Source organism: Tachysurus fulvidraco, chromosome 25, assembly GCF_022655615.1.
Source record: "Tachysurus fulvidraco isolate hzauxx_2018 chromosome 25, HZAU_PFXX_2.0, whole genome shotgun sequence".
Classification (NCBI taxonomy): domain Eukaryota; kingdom Metazoa; phylum Chordata; class Actinopteri; order Siluriformes; family Bagridae; genus Tachysurus; species Tachysurus fulvidraco.
The window spans coordinates 9844825-9871511 of record NC_062542.1 but is presented as its reverse complement, the minus strand read 5'-3'; the positions used below and the strand labels follow the sequence as shown (position 1 = coordinate 9871511).

General features: G+C 37.5%; 1 protein-coding gene across 3 annotated transcripts in view; it reads right to left on the bottom strand.

The window, feature by feature from the left end:
- Window positions 1-10924: 10924 nt before the first annotated feature.
- The window catches only part of fam49bb (family with sequence similarity 49 member Bb), a 53805-nt gene continuing 38042 nt past the window's right edge, over window positions 10925-26687 (bottom strand). For all 3 annotated transcript variants that reach the window (XM_047808811.1, XM_047808812.1, XM_027173114.2), the window contains 10 exons: window positions 25862-25943; window positions 24053-24174; window positions 22533-22638; window positions 20378-20517; window positions 14560-14637; window positions 13189-13305; window positions 12994-13073; window positions 12769-12895; window positions 12422-12492; window positions 10925-11712 (listed from right to left, as the gene is read on the bottom strand). In XM_047808811.1, the coding sequence (XP_047664767.1) occupies window positions 11649-11712; window positions 12422-12492; window positions 12769-12895; window positions 12994-13073; window positions 13189-13305; window positions 14560-14637; window positions 20378-20517; window positions 22533-22638; window positions 24053-24174; window positions 25862-25943 (987 nt within the window). In that variant the 3' untranslated portion in view covers window positions 10925-11648. The remainder of the gene's footprint in view (window positions 11713-12421; window positions 12493-12768; window positions 12896-12993; window positions 13074-13188; window positions 13306-14559; window positions 14638-20377; window positions 20518-22532; window positions 22639-24052; window positions 24175-25861; window positions 25944-26687) is intronic.

The window sequence follows — 26687 nt, the reverse complement described above, 5'->3', positions numbered from 1 at the left end:
ACGGACATGACTAACACTCTGAAATGCCCAGCTCACACCCTCAGGGTACACTGCAAAGTCATCAGGGACTGTCTCAATGATTTATATAGCTACAACAGAAGAGTAACGGTTTCAGGGCCATCTGAACCGCAGTGTGATGAAATGGCTCTGTTTTGCTGACTGATTAAACTTTTTTCAAACTGTGTGCATTTAGATTGTGAATATGAATGCAATCTAAACGGCTGTGCTCTGGAATCAGAAATTAAAGATACTTTAAAATATGCTTGCACTAGTGAAATCTAATTCTTAAAAAAAATGCTCAATAACCATGCATATGAATATAATGTCTACAGATATATATATATATATATATATATATATATATATATATATATATATACACATATATACACGTGTATATATATACGTGTGTGTGTGTGTGTGTGTGTATATATATATATATATACACGTGTATATATACGTGTGTGTGTGTGTGTGTGTATATATATACATCTCAGTGAAAATGTCCCCTAATACACTGTCAGAAACGTACACTCTCTGTACCTTTGCTTGTGTTGGGATTGCATTTTCAAGTCTTGTGCATTTAACCTGAGAATCTTTAAAACTGTTTAAGGTACATAACTGGATATTAAGAACCATTGTTTTTCCTGAAAAGTCCACTCTGATGTACAATAAGTATGTTTCACTGAAATATTATTGATTAAATAGCAGTTATAATATTAAACCATATATTAGCTGAGGCTGTATTTTCGATATGTGAATGTTGCTGATTTGTGTGAGAAATTGCTAGAACACAATCAAATTTAAGAGAAAAAAGTAGAAGCACATGTAAAAGAAACACGTTTAATGTAAATAGCTTAAATAATTCATTTATCTTTGATAACTGAATTATTCTGTTTAGAGTCAGTGACAGTGACAGTGACAGTAACAGTGACAGTGACGTGACATACGGCTAAGTACGGTGACCCATACTCAGAATTCGTTCTCTGCATTTAACCCACCCAAAGTGCACACACACACACCGTGAACACACACCCGGAGCAGTGGGCAGCCATTTATGATGCAGCGCACGGGGAGCAGTTGGGGGGGGGTTCGGTTCCTTGCTCAAGGACACCTCAGTCATGGCCAGCCCAAGACTCGAACCCACAACCTTAGGGTTAGGAGTCAAACTGAGTCACAGTGTACTTTGGGAACACTGGGTGTGAGGCAGGAATACACCCTGAAAATAGGTCCACACCATTAAATGTTATGATAATTACAGTGATTTATATGAAAGTTATTCAAGCTGGGTTTTCCTTTAAATCAAAGGTACTCGGCTCAAACTGTGGGGAAGTACATGACTAATTGATTTTCTCAGTTCATTGATACGCTTTTCATGAGTTTGTGCAGACAGATGTGTATATGAAAAGCTGTGAAATGTCAGTTCTAACTGTGTAGGGTAAATACTGTATATACACAAAAGGTTAAAAAAAATGACAAACATGGGGATAAATTACAGTACAATGGGGATGTGTCACTATAACATTTTGATATATTCAGGTTTATTTTCACCATTTTTGAATGTCTGGTCTGTTAAAATGTATACAGTATAATGGCTCACTGCAGATACTGATTCAAATATATTCTAAAAATATCACTTAAGCTTTATTCACAGTGTTCATGTCTCAGGGTGGCATCCATAATGAATGTCTATGATAAAAACTGTTTTCAGATTGCTATAAAATAACACAGCACAGCACAAGCCAGGATCATTACTATTTGTTTACCTAGATGTTGCTATGATCAAAGTAATGGCTCATAATTTATTTATAGAAAACTAGAAACATATTGTGCCATATGTGTGCCATAAGCATTTATATCGACTAACTGTCATTATAATGGCCAGTTTAATGGGACTGTAGGATCATGCTTTTTATTCAAATGGGTCCAGTGAAAACATATCACCTTCATTTATAACAAAATAAACTTCCATCATTCTGTTTTTGCTTAAAAGAGGTCAAGAAGCTGTTTTGGATATAAATGCTGTTGAAAATGGAAACGTATAATTTTATATAGTAGGTTTGACAGAGATGATAAAAAGGCTTTAGTAATGCTTTTGATGTAAATTACACCTATTAGGGTTGCACCTCAGTGACAAGCAAAGCCACAGTTTTCATGTATTTGTAAATAAATGTACATTTATTACAAACATGTGTTTGGAATAAATGTATAAAAAAGCAAAATAAAAAATAAAAATGCAACAATTTCTCAAATATATTTTATTTTGAGACTAATGGAGGCTTTTGGACAGATTTTGCTGTAATCCACAAAAAATGTACATTGTAATTTTTGTTCCTAATTTGAAATTGGTGGTCTTAGAATTCAAATGTGACATTCACTGGCAGGGTATGTACAGTAGTGACCAAAACTATGACCAAAGACATTCGATAACAAGGTTCTGAGAGTGCCAGAAAGTTCTTATTACAATGTGTGGCCAAAACTCGCTTATCTAAAGGCTACCAATCGGCTTTATGACTGCAAGGGATGACAGAAATACAGCTACAAATATGTAGTACCAATGATGAAATAATAACAAAATGTTCTAATGGGCAGAGAAGAGTACCTGAGCTCACTTTGGATACTGTGTCTGTTTATGTTAAATGCACAAGACCAGAATGATGATAATGATGTAAACAAAATGCTGAAATTTTCCTTGATATATATATATATCGTATATGTATATGTATATGTATATGTATATGTATATGTATATGAGATAGAGAGTATTGAGAAAGCTTGAGTGATGTGATATGCACTGTTAAGTAGGGAACAGAATATTAAGCAGGATTGTTCAAGAAGTGGGCTCTACTATCTCTGTGACTGAGGCAACACTACAGACAGGAAACCCCTGGGTAGGCATGATTGCAGCCCCACACTTCTGCCTACTGACAATACAACCACTCTCTGTGCCAATTAGATTACTGGCCATGGACTTAACAGTTTTGATGCAGTAACAGTTTAGTTCTTACACTCTTTCCCAGAACAAACAGTGAAAGGGGCCAGCAAGGGGTGAAATAGCCCAGCAGGCAAAAACTCACTGGATCATCACCAACAGGCACTTTACTGAAACAACCGGCACTTGTACATTACTGAAACAACGAGTGGTGAGTTTTTGGAGCGGCATATATCAGCACTCACGTAGCTGATATATCAGATAGCTGGCCTTAAAAAAAGAGTGTTTTCTGATGACAGTTGGTGTGAAAGAACACTGCAAGGTCATGAATTCTTGGACAGAAGCTTGTTCAGCTGGATGAGGGTGAAGGTGATCACTCTTTCAAATCCAATGCAGGAAATTCTGCATATAAACATAAGATCAGGTAGGACCAGATGGGTGGTGGAAAAGTTCTGAAGATTTGTGAAATAAAAAAATCTAAATAGAAAATTTTATTTATAATTTTTATAAGAGCAATCACAGTAAATCTCAATAAATTCCAATCATTTGAATAGAAGTGAAGCTGATATATATATATATATATATATATATATATATATATATATATATATATATATATATATATATATATATATATATATATATATAAAGGCATTTACTTTTCTGGTAGTGGTTAATTTTGCATCCACCTCCTCAAAATTTGCTTCGTGCCAAGTTCATCTCGGTGAACTTTAACCCTCCAATCTTGGAAGCATGGACTAGCAGAAAACAAGAGCCTGAGGCCGGGGTTGCATCTTTCTGGAATAGTCAACATGGAAGAACCGTTTATTATTAATATTTCATGCTTTTGCTGCTCCTCAATCAACATGCCTCTTATTGTATACAGAGAACAAACCAACTATATGTTTAAGGATTGCTGTTCACAGAACCACTACATGACCACTAACAATCACATAATCATTGTGCCATATTCTTTATAAACATTAGTGCACTGTTTTTTTCAAATCTTCAAATATTTGACTTGTCATATTATAACATTTATTTCTTTTACATTCACATTCACATTTTACAATTTTTCGATTTTTAATTACAATTTAAGCACAAGCAAATGTCTTTAATGTAATGTGACATTTCTGCCAGGCTAATGAACCTTTTGCAATACCAACCTGTCAATGTCAACCTGATTGGGAAACCCTGCATTACAGTAAAAAGTTCTTAGAGGGGACCATGCCAATTAGAGGAATTCATTAGAGGAAGTTTAACGGTATTTGTGGTATTGCTGGGGGCAGGGGGTGATGGGGGGTTGGAGGACTCAAGAAGTACGTTGTCATTCTTAGAAAAGAAAACCCTGGAGAGGTGGGGTTGCAATCTAGTCAGGAGGTTGTGGTTTGGCTGTCAAGACTCTTATACTATCTCTGTCTCACTGTAAAAAAAAAATTAGTAATAAAAAAGATACCGCTTGACTCCTTTATTGATTGCACATGTGAAACTTCTGGGTATTTCGAGGAAAAGCCTGTTTTTGAGTAGTAAGGCAGTTCTATATCCGAATCTACCGGACTCATGGAGACCATCCCATATATTAAGAATAAAGGCATCAGTAGATGAAGAAGAAACATGTAGATGAAATACTACTTTCTTGAAGTAATATTCAAACAATAAGCAGTTTACACTTGTTTGATAACGCATAAGTCAAGTATAGCCACAATAATCATATAATAGAAAAATAATGTGTTTGACTTACAATCATTTCTTAGTATTTCAGTTATGTGATTTCCTTTTTTTCTGGTTGTTGAAATAAATTTAGAAAAGCCAAATTTAAATGTAGAGGTGACAGATGGTGGTATATCTCATATACAACCCTGCAATATATCTATTTATGAGCATTTGAGATGACAGCCTACTATCTTTTCATGCTCAGGCAGGTTCAGGATGCAAAGGCAAGGCTTTCCATTAGATTTTGGGAGGATTTGTGTTCACTTACAAGAGCATTAGTGAGGCCATGTAGTTTGCCATCTTTGCTCAGTAGGCCTGTGGTACATTTTATGTCTTCATAGACCTTGCTTTGTGCACAGGAGCAGAGTCATGCTGTAAGATTTGGTCTCTTACAGTAGCTCAAGTAAAGGTAATTATTCTTTTCAATTTGAATGCTTCAGCAATTAAGGGAGGGCCAAAATATGGGTGTGATGGTCAGGTGATCGCATACCTTTGGTCATATTGGGGGTTTGCATTTTTTGTAAGAGAAATTGAGAATTTAAAAGAAATGAACACTAGTGTGAGTATTATGAGAGTGTAAAATGTACATAAGACCACATGCTGACTGAGCCGACACTTTGTGCCCTAGGCTTTCACCACATCCTTCACTACTCTGGCTGTCTCCTCTCAGTTTCAGCCTGAGAACCTTCCTTCACAACATGACATGGGAAAGAGTGCTCTCATGCCAAAAGAAAGTGAGCATGAGCATCACTTTTCAAACCTCAATTATATAAATATGCAGAACATATCAAATAGCAATTCAAAGAACAATTCTATCAGGAGGCTTAATTAATTCAAACAGACAAGAGACAGTCTTTTTCGAATTGGAACACAAAGGCATGTGGAAATACCCTGACAAAACTGAGCAAAATGTCCAGTGCCTTGTGAGAAAAAAAACTAATAAGAGGCAAATACTATGTCATTTACCACTTTAACCAGCACTGTGTCTGTGCCATGATTAAGTTGTAGGTAGAAGCATAACTGTTGTGCTGAAACCTTTTCTAGGATCTTGGAGATAAATGAGAGGATTATTACTGGACTATAGTTGGGAGGGGTTTTCAGTCAGGGGTTTGATAACTGCAAGGTTAATAGATTTGTTATATAGCCAGTGCTAATAAGAATTGATTATTGTTAGTATCTGTAGAAATTTAAAAACCTCAGTCAAGTCAAGTCAAGTCAAGAAGCTTTTATTGTCATCCCAACCATATATAGCTGTTGCAGAACACAGTGAAATGAGACAATGTTTCTCCAGGATCATGGAGCTACTTAAAACAAACACAGAGCTAAGGACTTAAGTAAGATAGTCCTAGTCACATAAAATGCATTTGTGCAACCTGGTGCAACCTGGACCCACCACGGTCATGTGATTGACGAACTTGAAGATATGATTCGATTTGTGCATTGTTACACAGTCGTGAGTCAACAAGTGTTTTGGTGCTGAAGATGCTGTTCCTGATCCAGACTGACTGAGGTCATGTGTCAGGAAGTCCAGGATCCAGTTGCAGAGGGAGATGTTCAGACCCAGCAGGCTCAGCTTCTCAATCAGTTGCTGAGGTATGATTGTGTTGAATGCTAAACTAAAGTTTATGAACAGAATTTGCAAGTAAGTGTCTTTATTGTCCGCTACATTGTTCTGCACCTCAAACCGAGCGTAGAAGTCGTTCAGCACATCTGGGAAGGAGGCATCACTATCACAGGCAGGTGAAGCTGTCTTTTAGTTTGTGGTCACCTATATGTCCTGCCACATGCGCTGGGTGCCTGAAACTGGCTGTGGATTGTCGGGGCAGGTGCCCGGTTTGCTTCTCTGATGGCTCAGACAGTTTGACCCTTGCTGTTCTCTTAGGGCCGCCCTGTCCCCTGTTCTGAAGACTAGGACTATAGTGTTTGGCAGCACACACACTTTAGTAGTCACCCACCACTTCAGGTTGGAACGTGTGGTGATGGTTTTTGAGATGGTCACGTCATCAATGTACTTGCCAATATAGCTGGTCAATGATGCCGTGTACTCCTCCAAGCTGACAGAGTCACCATTGGTTGCAACCTCCCTGAAGATGTTACAGTCAGTGCACTCAAGGCAGTACTGAAGAGCAGAGGTTGCTCCTGCTGGCCGGGTTTTTACCTGTTCAGAACCGGTTTAGAGCATATGATGAGTAGTCTGTATGCAGGAATTAGCATAACAGAGATGTGGTCTGAGTAGCCGAGGTGGGAGCTGGGGAACGATACGTGCCGGCAATGTTTGTGTAAACAAGATACAGCATGTATTTCCCTCTTGTTGCAAAGTCCACCTACTGATGGAGTTTAGGGAGCACTGATTTGCATGATTGAAATCTCCAGCAATGATAAAAAGTTCATCAGGGTAAACATTCTGCAGATCGCTAATAGCCCAGTTCACTGGCCAGCTAGGGTTTGTTTTTAGCCTAGCACAGACACCTGCCTGCTTACTGTGCTTCCTTTTCCTCAAGCACCGCTTTCGGCATACCCTCTCCTGGTCCTGATATCAAACGATGCCGAGGACTTGAGACCAGGTCTTCACAGCAAGCAGAGGTTGTAAAGCCTTTCCAACACGTCAATGTGCAGGTTGGTGCACCATTTCTGTACTTTATTAACTTCTGGCGGTTGTTTACATGAACACCGCTGTCTCTGGTTTCCATGTACTACGAATAGTTGGGTAAAAAATGTAAATAGCAGCATATTATATCCGGAGTGTCTGCTGCGTGCTACTGCCGTGCCGCAATCTTGGAAGGGATAGTTTAGAATTTAGATTACAAAATACAGTGAACCCATAGGAAGCCATTGCCCAAATATTAGTACTGCTGGGTCCTTGCACTTCTAGGTTACCACAATTTAAGACATGCATTTACTCCCTCATGTCGTGAAGTATTGTTTGAATAACCTGTGATTTGTAGCCGTGTTGTTCTCTTGTTTGATTTTCACCGTGTATTGACCTTTGACTTTTCTCGATGTAGCAATTTTGATTTGTGCACTGTACTGACAGATATTGTGGACTATTTGTTTTTTTATTGTGATTTTGCATGCTGCTTCTACTGTGTTTGCCCTGTGTTTCTTTAATAAATTCCACAAATGGATTCACACCTGCTTCAGGCACTATAAGGACAACACGCTTCCTGCCCAGAACCCTCCAGGTTGGCTCTGCCTGATGAGTTTTATGGAACCTCATCAAAGCCCATGCATCAGATGAGGGCCTGGGCAAGCCCAAATAAATTACTTCGACAATGGCTGTGATTTTACTGTGGCTAAGCTGGACACCATTGTGCCGACTTCCCCGAAAAGCTTTTCTAACCCCTAAAGTGAGCCCATCTCCTACAGTAGTCCACACAGTTTACCAATTTTAGTCCAGATCCATCTTGATAATCAGAGTCATTCTGTACCAGCCCAGATAGACTCTGTATCGGCTAGATAGTCAACCTAATCCTAAGACCTCCAGCTCCCCATTAACCCTTGTATGTTGTTCGGGTCTGTGGGACCCATATTCATAAACATCAATAGTTTTGAAAAACTTTGCTTCCTTGTAAATTTGTTGATTTTTTCCCACTCATAACTTGGATATAAATTGGATTTTCTTTTTTTATTACATTTTATTACAAAACAACAAAAAACAAATAGCACTTTAATTAAAAAATGTGATGTAAAGGGCAAATATTAACCATATATGCTGTTTATATTGCTTGTAATTGGGATGAAGTAAACATCTGTAGAGTATTTTAACATAAAATTGTGTTGAATTAAAAACCTAAAAATGCAGCGGGTCCACCAGACCCACAAACACTGGCTGAGTAACAAAAATACGAACAACATACAAGGGTTAAACCTTGTTCAGCCCATTTACGGATAACTGCTGTGGATAAACAACCTATGAGTAAGACTTATGCACGTCGAGAAAATAACCTCACCTCACCTCCTACAAACCATGTAATGCTGGATTTCCCCTGGCTTCGTACCCATGATCCTCACATCTCCTGCCGCTCCAAGGAGCTCTCCCACTGGTCGTCTCATTGTCTTCCCCACTGTTTCCAGAGAAGCTTTCGACTCCTGTGCTTCACCAGATTCATAGAAAGGCCATAATCTACAGGATCCATCCACGTACCACAGGAGTACTTTGATAGAGGGTTTCAGCAAGGAAAATGCCATCACTTGACCCCCACACAGACTATGGGACTGTTCTGTTAGGCTCCTTCATAAAAGCACTCCCCCAAGGAACAAAGTTTTTACACTCTCCATCCCATTAACAAGTGCTATGGGAGAATATGTTGAAGAGGTCCTAGTCACTGGCTTCATTGGGCCCTCAATGTCCCCAGCAATGGCATCGTTCTTCTTTGTGGTGAAAAAGTATTTGGGTCTTAGACTGTTCATTGATTACAGTGGCCTCGACACCATAACAGACCATTATCCTTACCCTCTGCCACTAAGCCACCGGCCCTGGAAACAAGATCATGAAGGACTGTCATAGTGTACATTGATGACATCTTTATCTAATCATGCACTCAGGAACAACACATAAGCCAAGTACACCAAGTCCTATCATGACTACTGCAACACTTAATTTATGTCAAGGCCAACAAAGTGTTTCATAGATCAATTTCCTTCCTTGGTTATGTGATCAGCGATACGGGGAGGAGATGGACGCTAACAAGGTCTGAGCAGTCACAAAATCACCTGTACCTGTGACAATCAAGGAATTGACATGCTTCCTTGGATACACAAATTTTTACTGACAGTTTATCATGAGCTACAGCTCAGTGGCTGCCCCCTTCTGACTCTCCTGTGAGAAAAGCCTTAAAAACTCCAGTCGGCCCCCTTTGATCAAAAGGCATTTGAGGATCTAAAAACCAGATTTACCACAGCACCCCACCTGGATCCCAACCTGCCTTTTGTTGTTGGAGGTGGTCAGGGCCATTTTGTTACAACGTCATAGCTTGCAAAGTAAAACTGTTCTCCTGCCCTTTCTTTTCCAGAAAGTTGTCACCTACAGACTTTCACTGTGTATTGACCTCTGCCTTGTTGTTTGAATTTACATGTGTGCCTTAGCGATTCTGTGCTGATGGATATTGTAGACTTTGTACTATTCTCTGTCACATTAGGGTGGAGAGATTGATCTAGCAGCACTAAAAGATTTTCTATATAGATGTTTCTCATAGATTTATTGATCACATACACAGCTGAAATTTGTAGCAAGTGAAGAAATTTAATAAACATTATTTTATATAGAGCAACATTATTTCTGTGAAAGTGGTCTTCAACTATAAGAATCTCCTACTGAGACGTCTTCTATTCCTACTGAAAGGCACTTTACATTTGCAGACTTTACAGAAATCTCTTAAGGCTAAATTGCTCCGTTGTATAAAATTTTGTTAAATGCAAGTTGCTCTGGGATAAGGATGTCTGACAAATGCTGGACATGTAAATCTCATCCTTATGGTCTTTCACTGTAAGTGAATAACTGAAAGCTCTTCCAAAGCTCTAAGTACTTGTACTGTAGGTCAACCAAACAAACCAAAAAAAAAAAAAAAACTATAAATAGGCATGTAGGTTACATTTGTGCTAGTTTTTAAGATAAATGACTGAATCGTTGTAATACAGGAAATTATGATATTTGTATTTATGCCATTTTTAAAAAGTTATTAGTATCTAGTGCTGTGTTCAAAATAAGCATAGATACACAGGAGAAATTAAAACCTTTTTTAAGCAAAAGTGTAACTTTATTCACAAAACATCCTCAACATGATTGCCATTACTTTGTAAACACACATGGAGTCACCTTGAAAATATAGAAGATATAAACTATGTATGGAAAAGGTTGTTAATTTCCCCTCTGTATGTAGACTTTTGGGATACTCTGTAGAGGGAAACTCTGACATACAGACAGACAGACAAACTTGAAGTTGTGGTCAGCTTCAAGATGGATACAACTGTCTACACCATTATTTATCAATGGATAAGAGAAATAAATAAACAGCTTGTTTTTCAGTACTAGTCAGATCTTTTTCCTGGTAATTAATTAAATTAATTTTTAAAAACTGTCATCAGTACACACCAAACAATGTGCATTGGAATAAAACTAACAATAATCTGGGTATTCTTTAGAAAAACAATTTGTATGTGAAAATATTATTTCAAGTTAATTTAAAGTACATTCATTTGCCAAATCACACACAATACACCATTAACGAAAATGTTTCTGAAACAACCCCCTCCAAAAAAATCTCTTGATAAAACCAACAGTTACAAAAATGAAAGCATCTTTTAATTGTTTTTTTTAAACAGCGCATTTCATGTCATCATACAACAAAATCTCACTTTTAATCCACCAGAAATATTGAAGCTAGAAGAACATAAATCACAGCTATGAAAAACATAAATCAAAACCTATAAAAAATATAAAATTGAAACATTACTACAATCTGAAATCCTCAGTTTTGACTAGTACCATAGCAAAACATAATTTAAATTCACTTATTTTGGAACATGTACACAACCAAGCAGTCAGACAATTTTGAAACACTAGTTCTGTTTTTTTTCCTTAAATACAACATTATGTCATGCAGAGGACATGATATTAAATATTTATTCAAACAAAATAAAATATTTATTTAGATTTCTCTCTCAATATACTGATTTTTTTCAAGTCAAAAACACCCCCCTCCCTTTTATAGGAAAACAGACAAAATAAACCTAATAATTAAAAAAAAAAAAAAAAACATAAAAACAAAAACAAAACTATAATGTAGCTGCCATCATTAGTATGGCTGTACTGTATGTGTTAAAATCAAGGTTTCGGCAAAAGGTGATTTGGCACAAAAAGAAAAAAAAATTGCCAACAGCATGGTAGGTCTGATTTTGATTTTAGGAAAAAGGAAAAACATTCTGTGCATTGCTGTTGCTCGGGAGGGAGTGTGTCCCCTGAACACTTATGGGAGGCCAGTGGTGTTTAACCCCAAGCTGCTGCTTACTGCAACATGCTTTTAATGGTCTTAGCAGTTGATTCGTCATTCAGATGCTTTGTTGTGTACCTGTGCAGAAAAAAATTATTAGACTGTTAATTTTAATATAAGAACTTAATTCATCTTGATAAAATATCTATGTAGATACCCATGTTTTTATTGTCAATCTGTATTTGTATGCTATTTATATTAATTAAAGAATTATTGGGCTGCTTCATAACAATGTGTATTGCAAAAGATAAACATTACAAACAATAATTTCATGGCATATGTTTCTGTAAAGGTGGCTCATCCAAATTATTGCCAGACCTGGCTCTCACAAAATTTTATAAGATAACATTTTTCTCTGAACCGTACTATCAACAAGGTGCTAACACCTGCCTCTCAGCCTGTGTTTTTTTGGTTTTTGTACCATTCTGTGTAAACTCTTATACTTGATCACACTTTTCTTCATTCTGATGTTTGAAATTAACATTACCTGAAGCTTTTGACCTGTATCTGCATGCTAGCCTTCTGCTGCTGCTAAACGACTGGTTGGTTAGAGAAAGGCATGTACTGTATGTGCAGCTCACAGAGAAACAATCTTTTTCCTAATAATTTAGACATGGACGTACATACCTACCTACCTAAAATTAAGTAAAGTACATTACATGTACACACACAACACACAACACGTGCACGCACACACACACACACACACACACACACACACACACACACACACACACACACACAATTATATGATTCCGGTCCATAAGGTTTCTCCTGTTTTTCTTACCTGAGAGCATTTAATAAGCCTTCCACACTGTTTGGGGGCTGATCTCTGAGAACCTTTATGCATCCTTTCATCTGTTCAGCGACACAAATAGTGCAGTGAGGTTAGAATAATTATACTCACACAATGATAGACCTTAGTGACAGGCTTGATATGTGCTTGATTTCTTGTTGATTTGATTATCAAGGTGCTACATGAAAAATTCAATATATTAACATTTGTTTTTGATCCATATGAATAAGCATTATGATTAGTCCCAACAGCACAGACAATCATAACTATTAACCTAAACCAGTCTCTCATCAGCATTCATGCAAGAAGAATCAGTTTATAATTAATAATCTACTCACATCTATTTTGGAGGACTTGGCAAAAGCACCGACAGGATGTACATAGTCATAAAGGATGATGACACCAACCATGACGCGCAAGCAGAACGACACGGTGGCCTCACTGCTGAAACGGCTACGGTACTCGCTGTAAGGGTCATACACAAGACACTTTGTGACTGACACTAAGATTTTCAAATCAGTCATACTTTACATTTTTTAAACAAGTGAGGAAGAACAACTTACGGTGTCTCTAGCATGACTTTACAAACACTTGCCATAGTGCTCAACACATCTGTTGTATTCTCAATTGGTAAGTTCTTGTTCTGTACAAAAATACAATATCTTTCTTCAGAATTTGGTCCTTTCCATATCTTATTGACATAGCAATTAGGACTGTGTTGTTCATTTTACTGTAATTGGAAGACTGTCATTTCCTACCTCAGATACAAACTTTGTCATGCCATCACTCAGAGTCTTCAGCATGGGTGTGGCATCTGCATAAAATAGTGATATTCTATTGGCTAGCTCGTTGTTGACCTCATTTTCTCCTTCTGCCTGCGAAGAAATACAGAATTCTTCTCATTTATTTGCAGAAAAACACAACAGTGTCAGGAAGAAAGAGGACCGAAACTGAATCTTATTACAGCTAAACCAATTCTACCCAAAATATTGACAGAACAATAGGTATGATTGTATGAAGCTGTAATTCAAATGAGATTACATACACAGATAAATGAGATATATAAACAAAGGGTTTCCTAGTGTAGATAACTCATGGATGCTAAACACTTCTGATGCAAATTATAATTAAACACCTGCCTGTAAGATTCGGATACTTAAGGAATGTATTAGAACTCAAATTTTCAGGATAGTATGCCCCAGGAATAAGGCTGCTAATGCATCATTCATAACACAGCACCTTAAAAATGATCTCAATTTTTTATGTTATGGTATTAATTATGTAAATAATTAATTTAATGACCTGTGGTAGTCAAATGAGAGGCTGATAAAGTGTTGGGATGATTATGCACATGGTGAGATGGTCCTTGACCTCTGGCAGAACTGAATGTTCTAGAAACAGCTGTGATATTTAATCCATACTTCATTACAAACCCACAGATAGTTTAATGTATGTTATACAGAGCTATTACTAAGACTACAAACAAATACATTTGTTTTGTTTCCTCACTGTAAATTTTATAAATTTCATGAATGACTGAATTCATAGAAGAATAAATTACATACACCTGCAAATTCTGGTAGGACCAAACAAAACATGTCACAAATTTAATGCTGGTTTAAGTACCTGCTCATGGCTTAAGGCTACTGAGCTGACTTGCTGTACTGGGGCTCTAAGGAGAAGCCATGGCTGAGGGGTCACTGAGCTCAGCAGAGAGGAAAGAGAGGGGATTACCAGACACACTCTTCTGGGATCAGCATGAGGAGGATCTCATGGGTGAACATTAGGCAGATCTCATTTCAGATTTTAGGTCTCAAGAGAAATGTATCTCATGGGTGTTTGTATGTACAGTGGTTCAGGTGCATGAGTGTGACTCCTCAGTGCACTTCTCAATGCAAACACCTCAAATTTATCTGGCCTGTGGAGGAAGCCGTTACTCAGTCTCAGTGGTCCCCAAAGGGGTGTTTTGGACCTGTGTGATGGACATGTGGTAAAGACAGCACTTATTCAGATACAAAATGAAACAGAGAGAATGAAATAAATATTGTGTTTGGAAGAAGAAAATGGGATTAGGATGCAATATAATATACAAGCTGATAGACCTGCCTTAGCGCTCTATAGGTACTTACTGGGACATTATTAATTCTCATGCGGTTCAGAGTCCTCCTGTAGTAACTGAAGTCATTCTGGATGGCAGGATTTGTCATCTTGGAGGGAAAATAAGATTAAAAAAATTAATAACTCTGTAAATTAAGCTGCACGTGTGTGTGTTCTTTGTGGCACTGCTGCAACTACCTTCAGCACAGACTCAAGTTATGAATTAGGTTAAGTGCATGACCTTCTTAGACAGGAAAATTTGACAAATGCAGAAAAAACTATTTGAAATGCAAGGCACATAGATAGGATTAAATAGATTATGACTCACCCTGACCCTGGTTTTCAAAGCATTTGGCTATTTTTCTCTAATTGCTCTCATTAGCTGTTACTAAGCAGAGGTTAGGTACATCAGACATGATGCCAGTTTATAGAACATCATGTAGTGTAGGATTATATAATTACATACCATTATATAACATTATATTCATCAGTCTATTTATACATCATTGTACCATATACAGATCAATCACTGCAATCAGATTCTACAGTTAATATATATTTTATCAACTTATTCTCTTTATTCTCAGTTTTTTCACCATAATTTCACTATATGCAATATATGTTCTATCTTATTTGTATTTTATTTTTTTATTTGTATCGTTTTTATTCTTTTACATTAGTGTTAATTGCCTCAATTTTCTTTATATCAATGAGAGTTGTAAAAAAAACATTTCAGTACATGTTGCACTTTGTATGATTTTGTACGTGTCATCAAATTTAATTTAATTTAATTTAATTTTGGTTAATAAACCCTCCCTGATGGTTTCTGAGATCTGAGTTAGGTGAAAGGACAGACAGATTCAGGAAATCATGATTCAGGTCATAATTCATCATAATAGGTAGTTTACTCAAAAGGACAAGGAAACTGAAATTTCAATGAGATAGAACATTCCAATGGACAAAGCAACTGTATGTAACCACAGTTTTCATCCTCACATAATAACGCCTCTGGTGTAGCACATCATATTTCCACCCTCAACAAAACGGAACAGATGCTTTGGCTAACTTGAGGTTAGTCTCATGCGATTTAAATGTTATAAATAAGTCTATGTAGGAGCTGTTTTTTTCAGGGGTGTGGTCCATTACTGTGTTGGCTCTGCCAACTGCCAGTTAGATGGTATTTTCTAGCCCTTTCTAGTGTGCTGAATTACATAGCAGGCTAAATTAGGTCACAGTACCAAGCTGATGCACCAAGGAGGGCAAGGATGGATGGCATGCCACCTTCCACCACCTACCTGCCTGCTTTTAGCACCCCCATCTGGGGAAATCTTTAATTGGGCCATCTCATCTCACTGCCTTGGGGTGTGTGTGTGTGTTCATTCTAGCATGGAGGGAGTGAGAGAGTGGGAGAAAATATCTTTGGGACAAACAAGGCTCAGGCTAGACAGAAGTGGATCTGATTGCTTGTGACATATGAGGTCAGCTTCTGTGGCCACATTAGCTAAAATACATGCCAACCCTTTAAAGATGTAGCAGTGTCTCAAACACAGACATGCAGGTCGAGTGCAGTGGAAGGATGTGCACAGGATACTGGAGAACTTTTAACGCTTTACCATTGAGAGTATCCTCACAAGCTGCATCTCAGTGTGGTACAGCAGCTTCAGACCGTAAAGCCCTTCAAAGGGTGGTGAAAACCGCCCAACAAATCATCGGTACTAAACTACCCACCTTGGAGGACATTTTCAAAAAACGCTGTTTGCAAAGGGCAAGGGGCATCAACAAAGATCCCTCTCACCCCAATCACGGACTGTTTACACTTCTCCCATCGGGCAGACGCTACCGTTGTCTCAGAGCCAGAACAAACAGACTGAAAAATAGCTTTTTTCTCGTGGCTGTTTCTCCACTGAACAGCTGATATGGTGTTAACAATCACCATTGTACTGTCACTTTTCTTCTGTGTTTTCCACTATTTTGCACCACCTTAAAATCATGCATCCTTGCACCACCTAAAAACTATCATTACACTTCTGTGTCCATCCATATTTTTTCTGTCTAGTCTGTGTATATATATATATATATATATATATATATATATATATATATATATATATATATATATATATATATATATATTCATTATGACATTCCTTTTGAAGAGCTACATCTGTCATACCACTTCATACTGTATCATACTAAAAAACACACTATATTTACCCTTATTCGGTTATATGTACATATTACTACACCTTCTGTATAACCTCATACCCTTATTTATTACACTGCCACTTGTAAGTAAGCCATCTGTGCACTTCTGGTTAGATGCTAACTGCATTTCATTGGCTCTGTACATGTACCTTGCACAATGACAATAAAGTTGAATCTAATCTAATCTAATCTAATCTAATGAACTAACTGACAGGACATACAATACTGATGAAGGGCACAGAGGAATATTTAGTAACTCAAAGTGATGGGGCTTTATTAAAGTCTCTACTGTGCAGTTGAAGCATGTTTTTCTCAGTTTTAAAGGGAGTGAAAAATACTGGAGGTGTTGCCAAAAATAATGGTGGCCACTAAGCAACGACGAGAAAATAAATGTCTCACTTGTCACTTTAATCCAACTGTAGATCCCTTGGGTATTGAACAGGTGCACTACTACAAGCAGTCTCCTCATTAGCTAAGTGATAAACGCATTATCCTGCAATTACTGTGACATCGAAGCATGTTACGCTAATAAGCCTGGTCATTAACCAGCTTCTGAGGAGAAACTGTCCTCTATTGTGACTTAATGTGTTAAGAGTTTTACATCTCCAAAAACATTCAATTTACCAAGTTATAAAGGAATCGGAATAAAACACGATGGGGAGTGCTGTCAAATAATCAGCGTTAGGGTAAAAATAATCAGTGCTGGGGTAAAATAATCAGTGTTGGGTTAAAATAATCAGTGTTGGGGAGTTAAATATTTAGCTTGTAACAGCATGTGCCAAAGTATTTTATTCCTCTTACACAATATCAATTTGCCAATAATGTAAGACAAAGTTCATTCCTGTTATTGCCGTTTTTCAAATATAAGACAAAATAGATAGAATGCCATTACTATCCACAGTTGCATTCAAGTTGCACATTGTTAATGTTACTGCTGCTGCTGTTACAGCAACATTGTTTTGCACATATGTAATATATAACAGTCTATATTTCTATATTTTTTTAGTCCATCTGCTGCATAGGTTGTTTGCTTTTTTAATCTGTTTGTATTTATGTGTGCGTTTAATTTTCTTATTTTTTTTTATTTTTTTTTACATAGTTTACTTTTTTGTACTTGTTGGGCATTCACTGTGGACAGCAAGCACTTTGTACTGGGAAACTTGTTTCCTTACTGTGCATATGACAAACTACTTAAATCTTTAAATCTTAAAATAAGACAAGATTAACGATACTATAATATGTAAGAAGACAAAATATATAGTGAATAGTGATGTGGTGTAATCATGAATAAAAAAACAAGGAGAAAGTTGAAATCCAATGAGCTTTCAGTCTGTAATTCTATGTCATATGTCTCTGTGCTGTTTGTACCAATAATCTAAAAGATGCACAAATAAAAAACGTGCACTCAATTTGTTCAAGGAATGGCATACTGATCAATGTCAGATCAATTTAGAGTATTTTGATGATCTGAAGACATACAGCCTGTTCATCTGTAATCAACAAAGTTAGAGTCTCCAGAAACGTTCTTTTGATAGTTAAGTGTTCTTAGTGTAATAATACATTTAATTTTCAATAAAACAACACAAAAAAACTTTAAGCAGGATAAGGATGAGGGCTCATGTGTAAACAGAAACCAGTACATTATTGGAAAAGATAGGAATGTCTTCATGATTATTTCTCCTTTAGAGCTGTTTAGTATTGTGAAATCAAAGAATGTGTAAACAATTTAGAATAAAAGTGAATTAAAAACAAAGTAGCTGGCTATTCATGAAGTAAAATTCTTTGTTGTGTGAATGGCACAGTCCTGAACCTATAGACTTATAGACTCTCAAAAAATTCTTTAAGAAATTCTTATTCTGTAGGCCAGGACAGCGGAGACACCCGGCGCATGTGGCAGGGCATACAGGCGATCTCAAACTACAAGACAGCTTCACCTGCTTGTGATAGCGACCCCTCCCCCAGACACGTTGAACGAGTTCTACGCTCGGTTCGAGGTACAGAACAACGTAACGCCAAGGAAGACCATCCCTCCCCCCGATGACCAGGTACTCTGTCTATCCACAGCCGACGTGAGGAGATCTCTATGCAGAGTTAACCCACGGAAGGCTGCTGGACCAGACAACATTCCTGGCAGGGTGCTCAGAGAATGTGCAGAACAGCTTTACGGACATCTTCAACAGTTGTTCCTACGTGCCTCAAAACTACCACCATCGTTCCTGTCCCAAAGAAGTCTACAGTGTCCTGCCTCAATGATTATCATCCCGTTGCACTCACACCCATAGTTATGAAGTGCTTCCAGAAGCTCGTCATGAGGCACATCAAGACCTAGCTACCACCGTCACTGGACCCCCTACAGTTCGCTTATCGTCCAAACTGCACCACGGACGATGCCATTGCCACTTAGCTCTCACCCATCTGGACAATAAAGACACTTATGCACAAATGCACACACACACACACACACTCTTCACCCTCCTGCCTTCTGGATAAAGGTACCGAAGCATTCGGGCCCTCACGACCAGACTGTGTAATAGTTTCTTTCCACAAGCCATCAGACTTCTCAATAACTGAACTGAACTGTGCTGAGCACAACATACACACACACACATCATCTGTATGGACTGCATAGACCCTCACAAAACACACACACTGACACATCATACTGTTTACATGCTGCTTACAATCCTTCGAACTGTTTACATGCTGTTTTGCACACTTTTCTGCTGTTTCACATACTGTCCAACATTTCAGCTGTTTTTGCACATACTGTACAATATTTCAGTCATTTGCTGTTTTTTGCACAACTCTATATATTATCCAAAGGACCTGCTGCTAAGAAACTGTGCTCATTCTAATGTTACTGCACGAAATATTGTTTGAACATTCAGTATTCACATACAGTATTTACATTGGTCGGTCGGCGCTGTTTTGGTTACTGTTGATTGTCTTTTGTGCATTTTTTGTACTTTTTGTATTGTCTTGTAACTTTATGTCTGCACTGTTTTTTGTCCTGCACTGTCTTTTGTCCTGCACTGTCTTTTGTCCTGCACTGTCTTGTCCTGCACTGTTTGCACCAGGTTGCACAGTTGCACTTTATGTGGCTAAGATTACTTACATGTCCTTAGCCCTGTCTTTGTTTTATGTAGCACCATGATTCTGGAGAAACGTTGTCTCATTTCACTGTGTACTGCAACAGCTATATATGGTTGAAATGACAATAAAAGCTTCTTGACTTGACTTGATATTAGGCTATGCAAAAAAGGCCCATAATTGGAAACTATTCAATAAATATTTAAAATATTCACTGTAAAATCTTGAAATATAAAATAGGAAACGGTAAATATGAACACACAACAGACTGTGATGTTATCAGACAAATAATACATGGCATGAAGCAGAGGCTCTGAACACTCTGAAGTATATTATTCATATAACAGCATAGTGAGTGTGCAATTCTGCTTATACCCATTTTCCACAACTATTAATTAATTGAGAAATGAATTAACTGCTGTTTTATAAAATTATCAACACCTTCAAAAGTGTTAAAAAAAATTAAAAAGTGCAGTGGTATACATGATTATATTTCATAAGTCTGTGTGTGTGTGTGTGTGTGTGTGTGTAGTGTGCTTGAAGTGTGCAAACCACCTTCAGTTCATCAAAGCGGAGTGTGAAATGCAGGATCTCAGCAAACTGCTTGGCAAGGGCCTGTTCTCGCTCCAGGTGCTGTGTGGCATCACTGTACGTCTCGTTGGTCAGGGCTCTTAACAGGCTGTGCAGAGCTGCTTCTGCAATGACAAAGATCAACATAGGATACAGTTTACAGACATTTAAAGTTTTGATTTTCTTTTCACACACACACACACACACACACACACACACACACACACACACATATATATATATATATATATATAGTGTATCTTTAATCATATCAGAATGCATGAATATTTCTTCATTATTATTTAACCTATTTTCAAATATGTTCATAATGAAACCTGAAATCATTTTATTCATCTATTGACATATGCGTCTATTAAGAAATAAACACAGAGGAATGTATCTCTTACAAAAGCTTTACTTAATAAAAGTGACGTGACATACGGCTATGTACGGTGACCCATACTCAGAATTCGTTCTCTGCATTTGACCCATCCAAAGTGCGCACACACACAGCAGTGAACACACACACCGTGAACACACACCCATAGCATTGGGCAGCCATTTATTCTGCGACGCCCGGGGAGCAGTTGGGAGGGGGTTCGGTGCCTTGCTCAAGAGCACCTCAGTCGTGGCCAGCCCGAGACTCGAACCCACAACCTTAGGATTACGAGTCAGACTCCCTAACCATTAGGCCACGACTTGGTCTTGTGGTCCAGTGTTATACTAGATGACCAAAACCCTAAAGTGAGCAAAAAGCTGGCTGATTCCAATTAACTTCAGCTGCAGCTTTAATCCAATCTGGCACTGGAAAGGCATTAAATAAGAAAAGAACTGCTTTGCATTTTCAAAAGGTAAACACATAATTTATAATGAGCTTTTAAAAACAGTTAACAATTTAAGATGTAGAATTAACCATGGTCAATACACAGTTCCAACATTTCGACACAATGACAACACACAACAACATTCAAAACAGAGCTAAGACAGAGAATCTAGCACCCTGGCACAGGGGGATGCTGAGGATGGGGAAGTGGGGGGATGTCACTTTATATCAGATCAGTTCAGCCCAAAGCAACGTGAGAGCTTGCAGTGAGGGAAGGATGAGCGTAAAGTGGCATGCCAACTGATCATGCTAAGGATAAAGCTGGGCTAATGTACTTTCTGAAGCAGCAATTGAGAAAGGCATCAATTTTATTTACCATTTTATTTATAATATAGAATTACTGAGTTAAAAAACGGCACTGTTAATAAAATAATCAACACGGACAGGACAAGCCAATTTGAACCCCAGTGTTTGGGTCATCTGCCAATTTGCCGTAAGACAGTTAATGGGGCTGGTGACCTGATAAGTGAGTTCAAGTCAAATTGGCGGGTAAGACTGACCTACATCACTGGGTTACATCACACATGGAGGTTGAGGTTGTGGATTACATTAGATTAAAGTATCAAGGGCAGATTTCAAGGATAGACCCAGCCTGGAATCTAGTCGTGTTTCTTCTGCATGTTTCTTTCCCAATGATGCTAACGTTAATGGTGTAAAGGGTCAGGAGGCTGCTCACGGCTTTAATACTAATGTTCATCTTTCTGTTTGGTCACCAACAAAATTATAGCCTATATCCCTCACCCTTTTAACATATATCTACATTTTCATCAGAAATTATAAGTATATACATTTGAACACTTAAACACTGATTGGAACAATTTCTATGAAAGTTACAGTTAGAGTGGAATTGTGAATGTCTTATAACATTAAATGAACTTGTTCATGAAGCCTTATAAACCCCTGTAACTGAACAGCCTTTCATATGTAGAATAAGCTATGGCACATATAAGCTATGGCACACAGACTCCCCAGAGTCTCTCAGCTGTTTGTTTGAGTTGATACACTGATACACAACATCTGATCAGTATTTGCCAAAAGTTTCTGGAGTTAAATAGATATGTTCAGAGCAACAAAAAAAAAAAAAATTTTTTTTATATATAATAGGTGACACTATTGCACCTTTGAAAAACTCCAGCCTCTGCATTATACTCTAACTGCTCTTTATTAATGATAAATTAATGTATGTGAGTATAATGCAGAGGCTGGAGTTTTTGGAGGGTCAGCCACAGATTTGACTGTAAAGAAATGAGGAGTTACCTAATCTCTGAGAGAACTCATAGAACTTTTTAAGTTTTCCCACAAGTGGCACAACAGCAGCCCAAGCCTGGTCCTGCAACGCCTCGTCATTAGGGTTCTGGATTGCCTGAAGAAATAAATAATACCAGAGCGACATTCAAAATAGTAACTAAAAACACAAGAATGACAGGAAAAAGGTTATCAGAAGCAGAGCTGAAAGATAGTAAGTACATCAAACATGAAAATGTACACAAGCTTTTTACTACACATTTGTTTATTTTAAATAACCACATAAATCATAAATCCATGTTATTTGGTTTTGTTTTTTTTTACTTTTGAACTTTCTTCGAATTAACCTTTGAAAAACATGGTGTGTATCTTGGTAACTGTAATTAATGGTTTTGCGAATAGAAAAGAATGCGGTGTGAATTAAGAGAGAGAATAAAAAGAAGCATTCATCTTCATTCAACAGTAGTTATGGCAAAGCTGGCGTGCTCGGGCAATTGAGTTGGTATAGCAACAGTCACTGTGGCAACATGGCCATCAGTCACATTGACGCCCTTTCTGAATAACTCAAAGGCGTGATCAATTCAGAAACTGAATAACACTACATGGGATGCCTGATCGCTTGGAGCCTTTCCAGTGCATGTGTGTGTGTGTCTACAAATACAAATATAACTAAACCCCATTAAATTCAGTAACATTGTTTTTGTATACATAAAGCCAAGCTTCACATTCAGTGAACTTGCATAGAGATGTAGATGTGGTAAGTTCAATTTCTATTCATATGTTCCACAACTATTCATATTACTAAACAGAAACTGTCAGCATGCCTTGATGAAATATGAATGTTTTTAAGAGAAGCAAATAGTTTAGGCAGTTAAAACACAAAACAGTTTGCACTATAGGGGAATTTTTTCACACGGTATTCTTCTAGAAAATTCTTGACATTTTATTTTTCCGTAGACCATTATATATTACATGTTTATTATTATTTTATTATAGGTGTATCATATTTTGTTCTATTTGATTTTGTCTATTATTTATTGTGAACATGTCCTGACTTTATTGACCTTACATTATGGCTTTTGTTCAACGCTGAAATGTGGAACAAGAACTAAAGAAAACCATTTCACCAAATTACATCACATGCATGTAATATGTATGGGACAAAGAAAGAACCTTGACCCTATAAAAGACCAGGCAACCATTAAAAGGCTAAATTTCTGTAAAAAAACAAATGGTAATGCTGGGTAAGCTTTTCACTGATTACATTTACCAGGTTTTTTTGCAACTTGTTACTAGTATGTGGTTTTGAACACAGCCATAAATGTACACGAATAATCATTTTATTTACACAACCGAACCAAAAATACTGAATTTCCACCTTCATCCAATAGTAAAGGCTTTTAGGAAAAAACTGTTAATACTTTCAATTTTCTAACATTTTCTAACATATCAGATTTATTAACAAGCAAATCCAAAAAAATAACGAGAAGATAACAAAGTAAGTAAATGAGAAGAGATAGATTTGTGTGTACCTCTCTTATCTCTTTCCCAGCCCCATTGTAGGCCTGAAGTTCATCAAGAATCGCCCGAGCATCCTTTAGAACCACATCCACTTGCTTCCATGTCTCTCGCTCTGCATCCGTTGGCTGTGCATCTAGAAAACAAAAGATACACATACTTACTATTAATCATACTAGACCTAAAACTGTATAAGAAATGTAAAAATAATATTGAAAAAAGTTTTAAAAATTTTATGCAATAAAAATGTCATGCCATATTATTTTTTTAATGCCAGTTCCCATGTGACCATCATAGAATGACTCGCATCAAATTGTTTCTGAAAACTGTAATCAGTAACATTTTCATATGCTGCATAGATTTGGGAACAATTAACAACATGAAGATCATGGATCACTTTAATATCATACTGAATGCTTTAATCAATTGAAAATGTTAATTTAAGGCACATATTCAGACAATGTTTAATTTTTTTGCCTGTAAAAAAGAAGTCATAGTGAAACACCATAAAATGGTATCTTATTGGATTTATATAACATATTCATATAACCAAATGAGTTCTATACTGATAACAGACAGAGTGAAGAGTTGTTGATGTTCTTGCTAAGATGAGACTATAACAATAGGTAAAGTGTGTGGCACCAGCTTTACAGTGTTGTTACGTTAAATTCCGCTTGGATCACAGCCGTGAACAGTTGAGCACTTTCCCACTGTAACACAGCTGATGCACCTCATGGAGGACTTGTTAATTAGCTGCTGAATCAGAGAGTTGTGCACTAAACACTGCAATACTGCGACCCAGCAGGAAACACATGTGCTCTACTCAGACCTCCACAGATGAGCTTATTCTCATTTATGGAGCAGTAAAGAAAACTGTGGAATTTTAAACACTGGAAACTTCTAAGAAACAATCACAGCCACAGCTTTGAACCTCAGCGAGCTTTAAATACAGAAACATTTTTTTTAAGCCTCAAGCCTTTCACTAAGCACATGTATGTAGTTAATGCTAAATTTACATATGTGTGCATATGGCACTAAGCGTCCAGTAGAGAGACGACGACATTCTGTTCTTCAATTTGAGGGTAAATATAATATTTGATTGCTTGTTATTGAGGAAACTGTCCCTGATTTTAGCTTAGTCTGACTCCAGACATTATACCCTGGTGGAAGCTGTGATTTGAAGAAAACAAATGCAGTAAAAACTCAAGCTGGAGGTCTTGAAAATGAAAAAAACCTGTCAGGTATAAGTTGTAAGATGATATAGTTTTTGTATTTTATTATTGCTGCATAAACTCCTTAATCAATTTGGATAATTAGTATAATAAACAGATGAGAGACCCCACAATGCCATATGCAACATTATGCTCCAACAAGCAATACGTGTATGAGAACAGAATAAACTACTAAATACATTACAGTGAAGAGATCTGGACCCCCAAAGCTTTTTATTTTTATTTTTTATTACGAGGTGCAGGTTTAATAGACATATTTTGAAGTGGCTACATAGTGGCCAGATAAATGATGAACTAGTAACTGATATCTCTGTGTGTTACAGGACATTCAAGGTAAAAAGAAGAGATGTTTCACATAGAAATCTCTAGCTAGCTATGATTGCATTGGTAGCAACAAGGGAATATTTTGCCAAATAGCTGAGGCCTCCACTGCTCACTAATTCAACTCTGAACACAGTCTGAAAATTTTACTAATGGAATTTGTTCATTTGTTTCTCTGTAAAGCAATCCATGTCAAGCTTATTGTTTGTGGCACATACTGTACAGGTACAGTGGATTGGGAATGGGTTGAAAAAGCACACAGAAACTCACTTTCAAAATCAAGGAAGAAGTTGGGCTCTTCATCAAGGTCTGTACACGTCAAAACTTTTAAAAGGTTCCCCATGACAGATACCTAAAAAAAGAGAAAGAGACAGGTTTGTTCATTTGACCTAAACATATGTACAGTATTTGTCTGAAGACAGACAACAACAAAAATCAACATAATGAGAATCATCATAAGTGGGCCGAGGCATATTATAACCTCTTGTGTCTCCCATCCAAGGTGTGGGGCTTTTATTGCTTTCAGTCTTTTTCTTGCTCAAGTGGTACCAGGACCCAGATGTGACACTACCCCCCTCCCCCTCTCCAGACAGGCTGTGTGGTTTTCCTGCCCGAGAACACCCTACCAGATGTCATCACCAACCGCAAGCCTTGCCACACACAGCCACACAGTACATGTGAGTTACAGGAATCCCTGTGCTTTGGTCCCTCATGCCAACCGTGCGTGTCTGCTTAGAGCTTAAACTCAGTTCCCTGTAGAGGGGCCACAAGGTTTCACTGTCAGAATATTAGGAAATAAAAACACAGTTTTTAGAGCAGTGCTCTAAATAGCTTTAATTCTGTAGCCTCCTGGGAAAAGGACGCAGGGTTAAGAGAATTGTGGTATAACCTAATTCAAGGGTCACACTACAGGCCACGATGTCTTGCCTTTTCAGAGCGACAATTTCATCATGCGAAAAACACCCTGATGCTTACCTGAGAGTTCGGACCTGACACACTAGGAACCGGCAAAAAGAGATTTGTATGAGTGTAATGCTGTGATTTCAGCAACAGCAGAAAACAACAAAACGACAGCACAACATATCAACATCTGAAT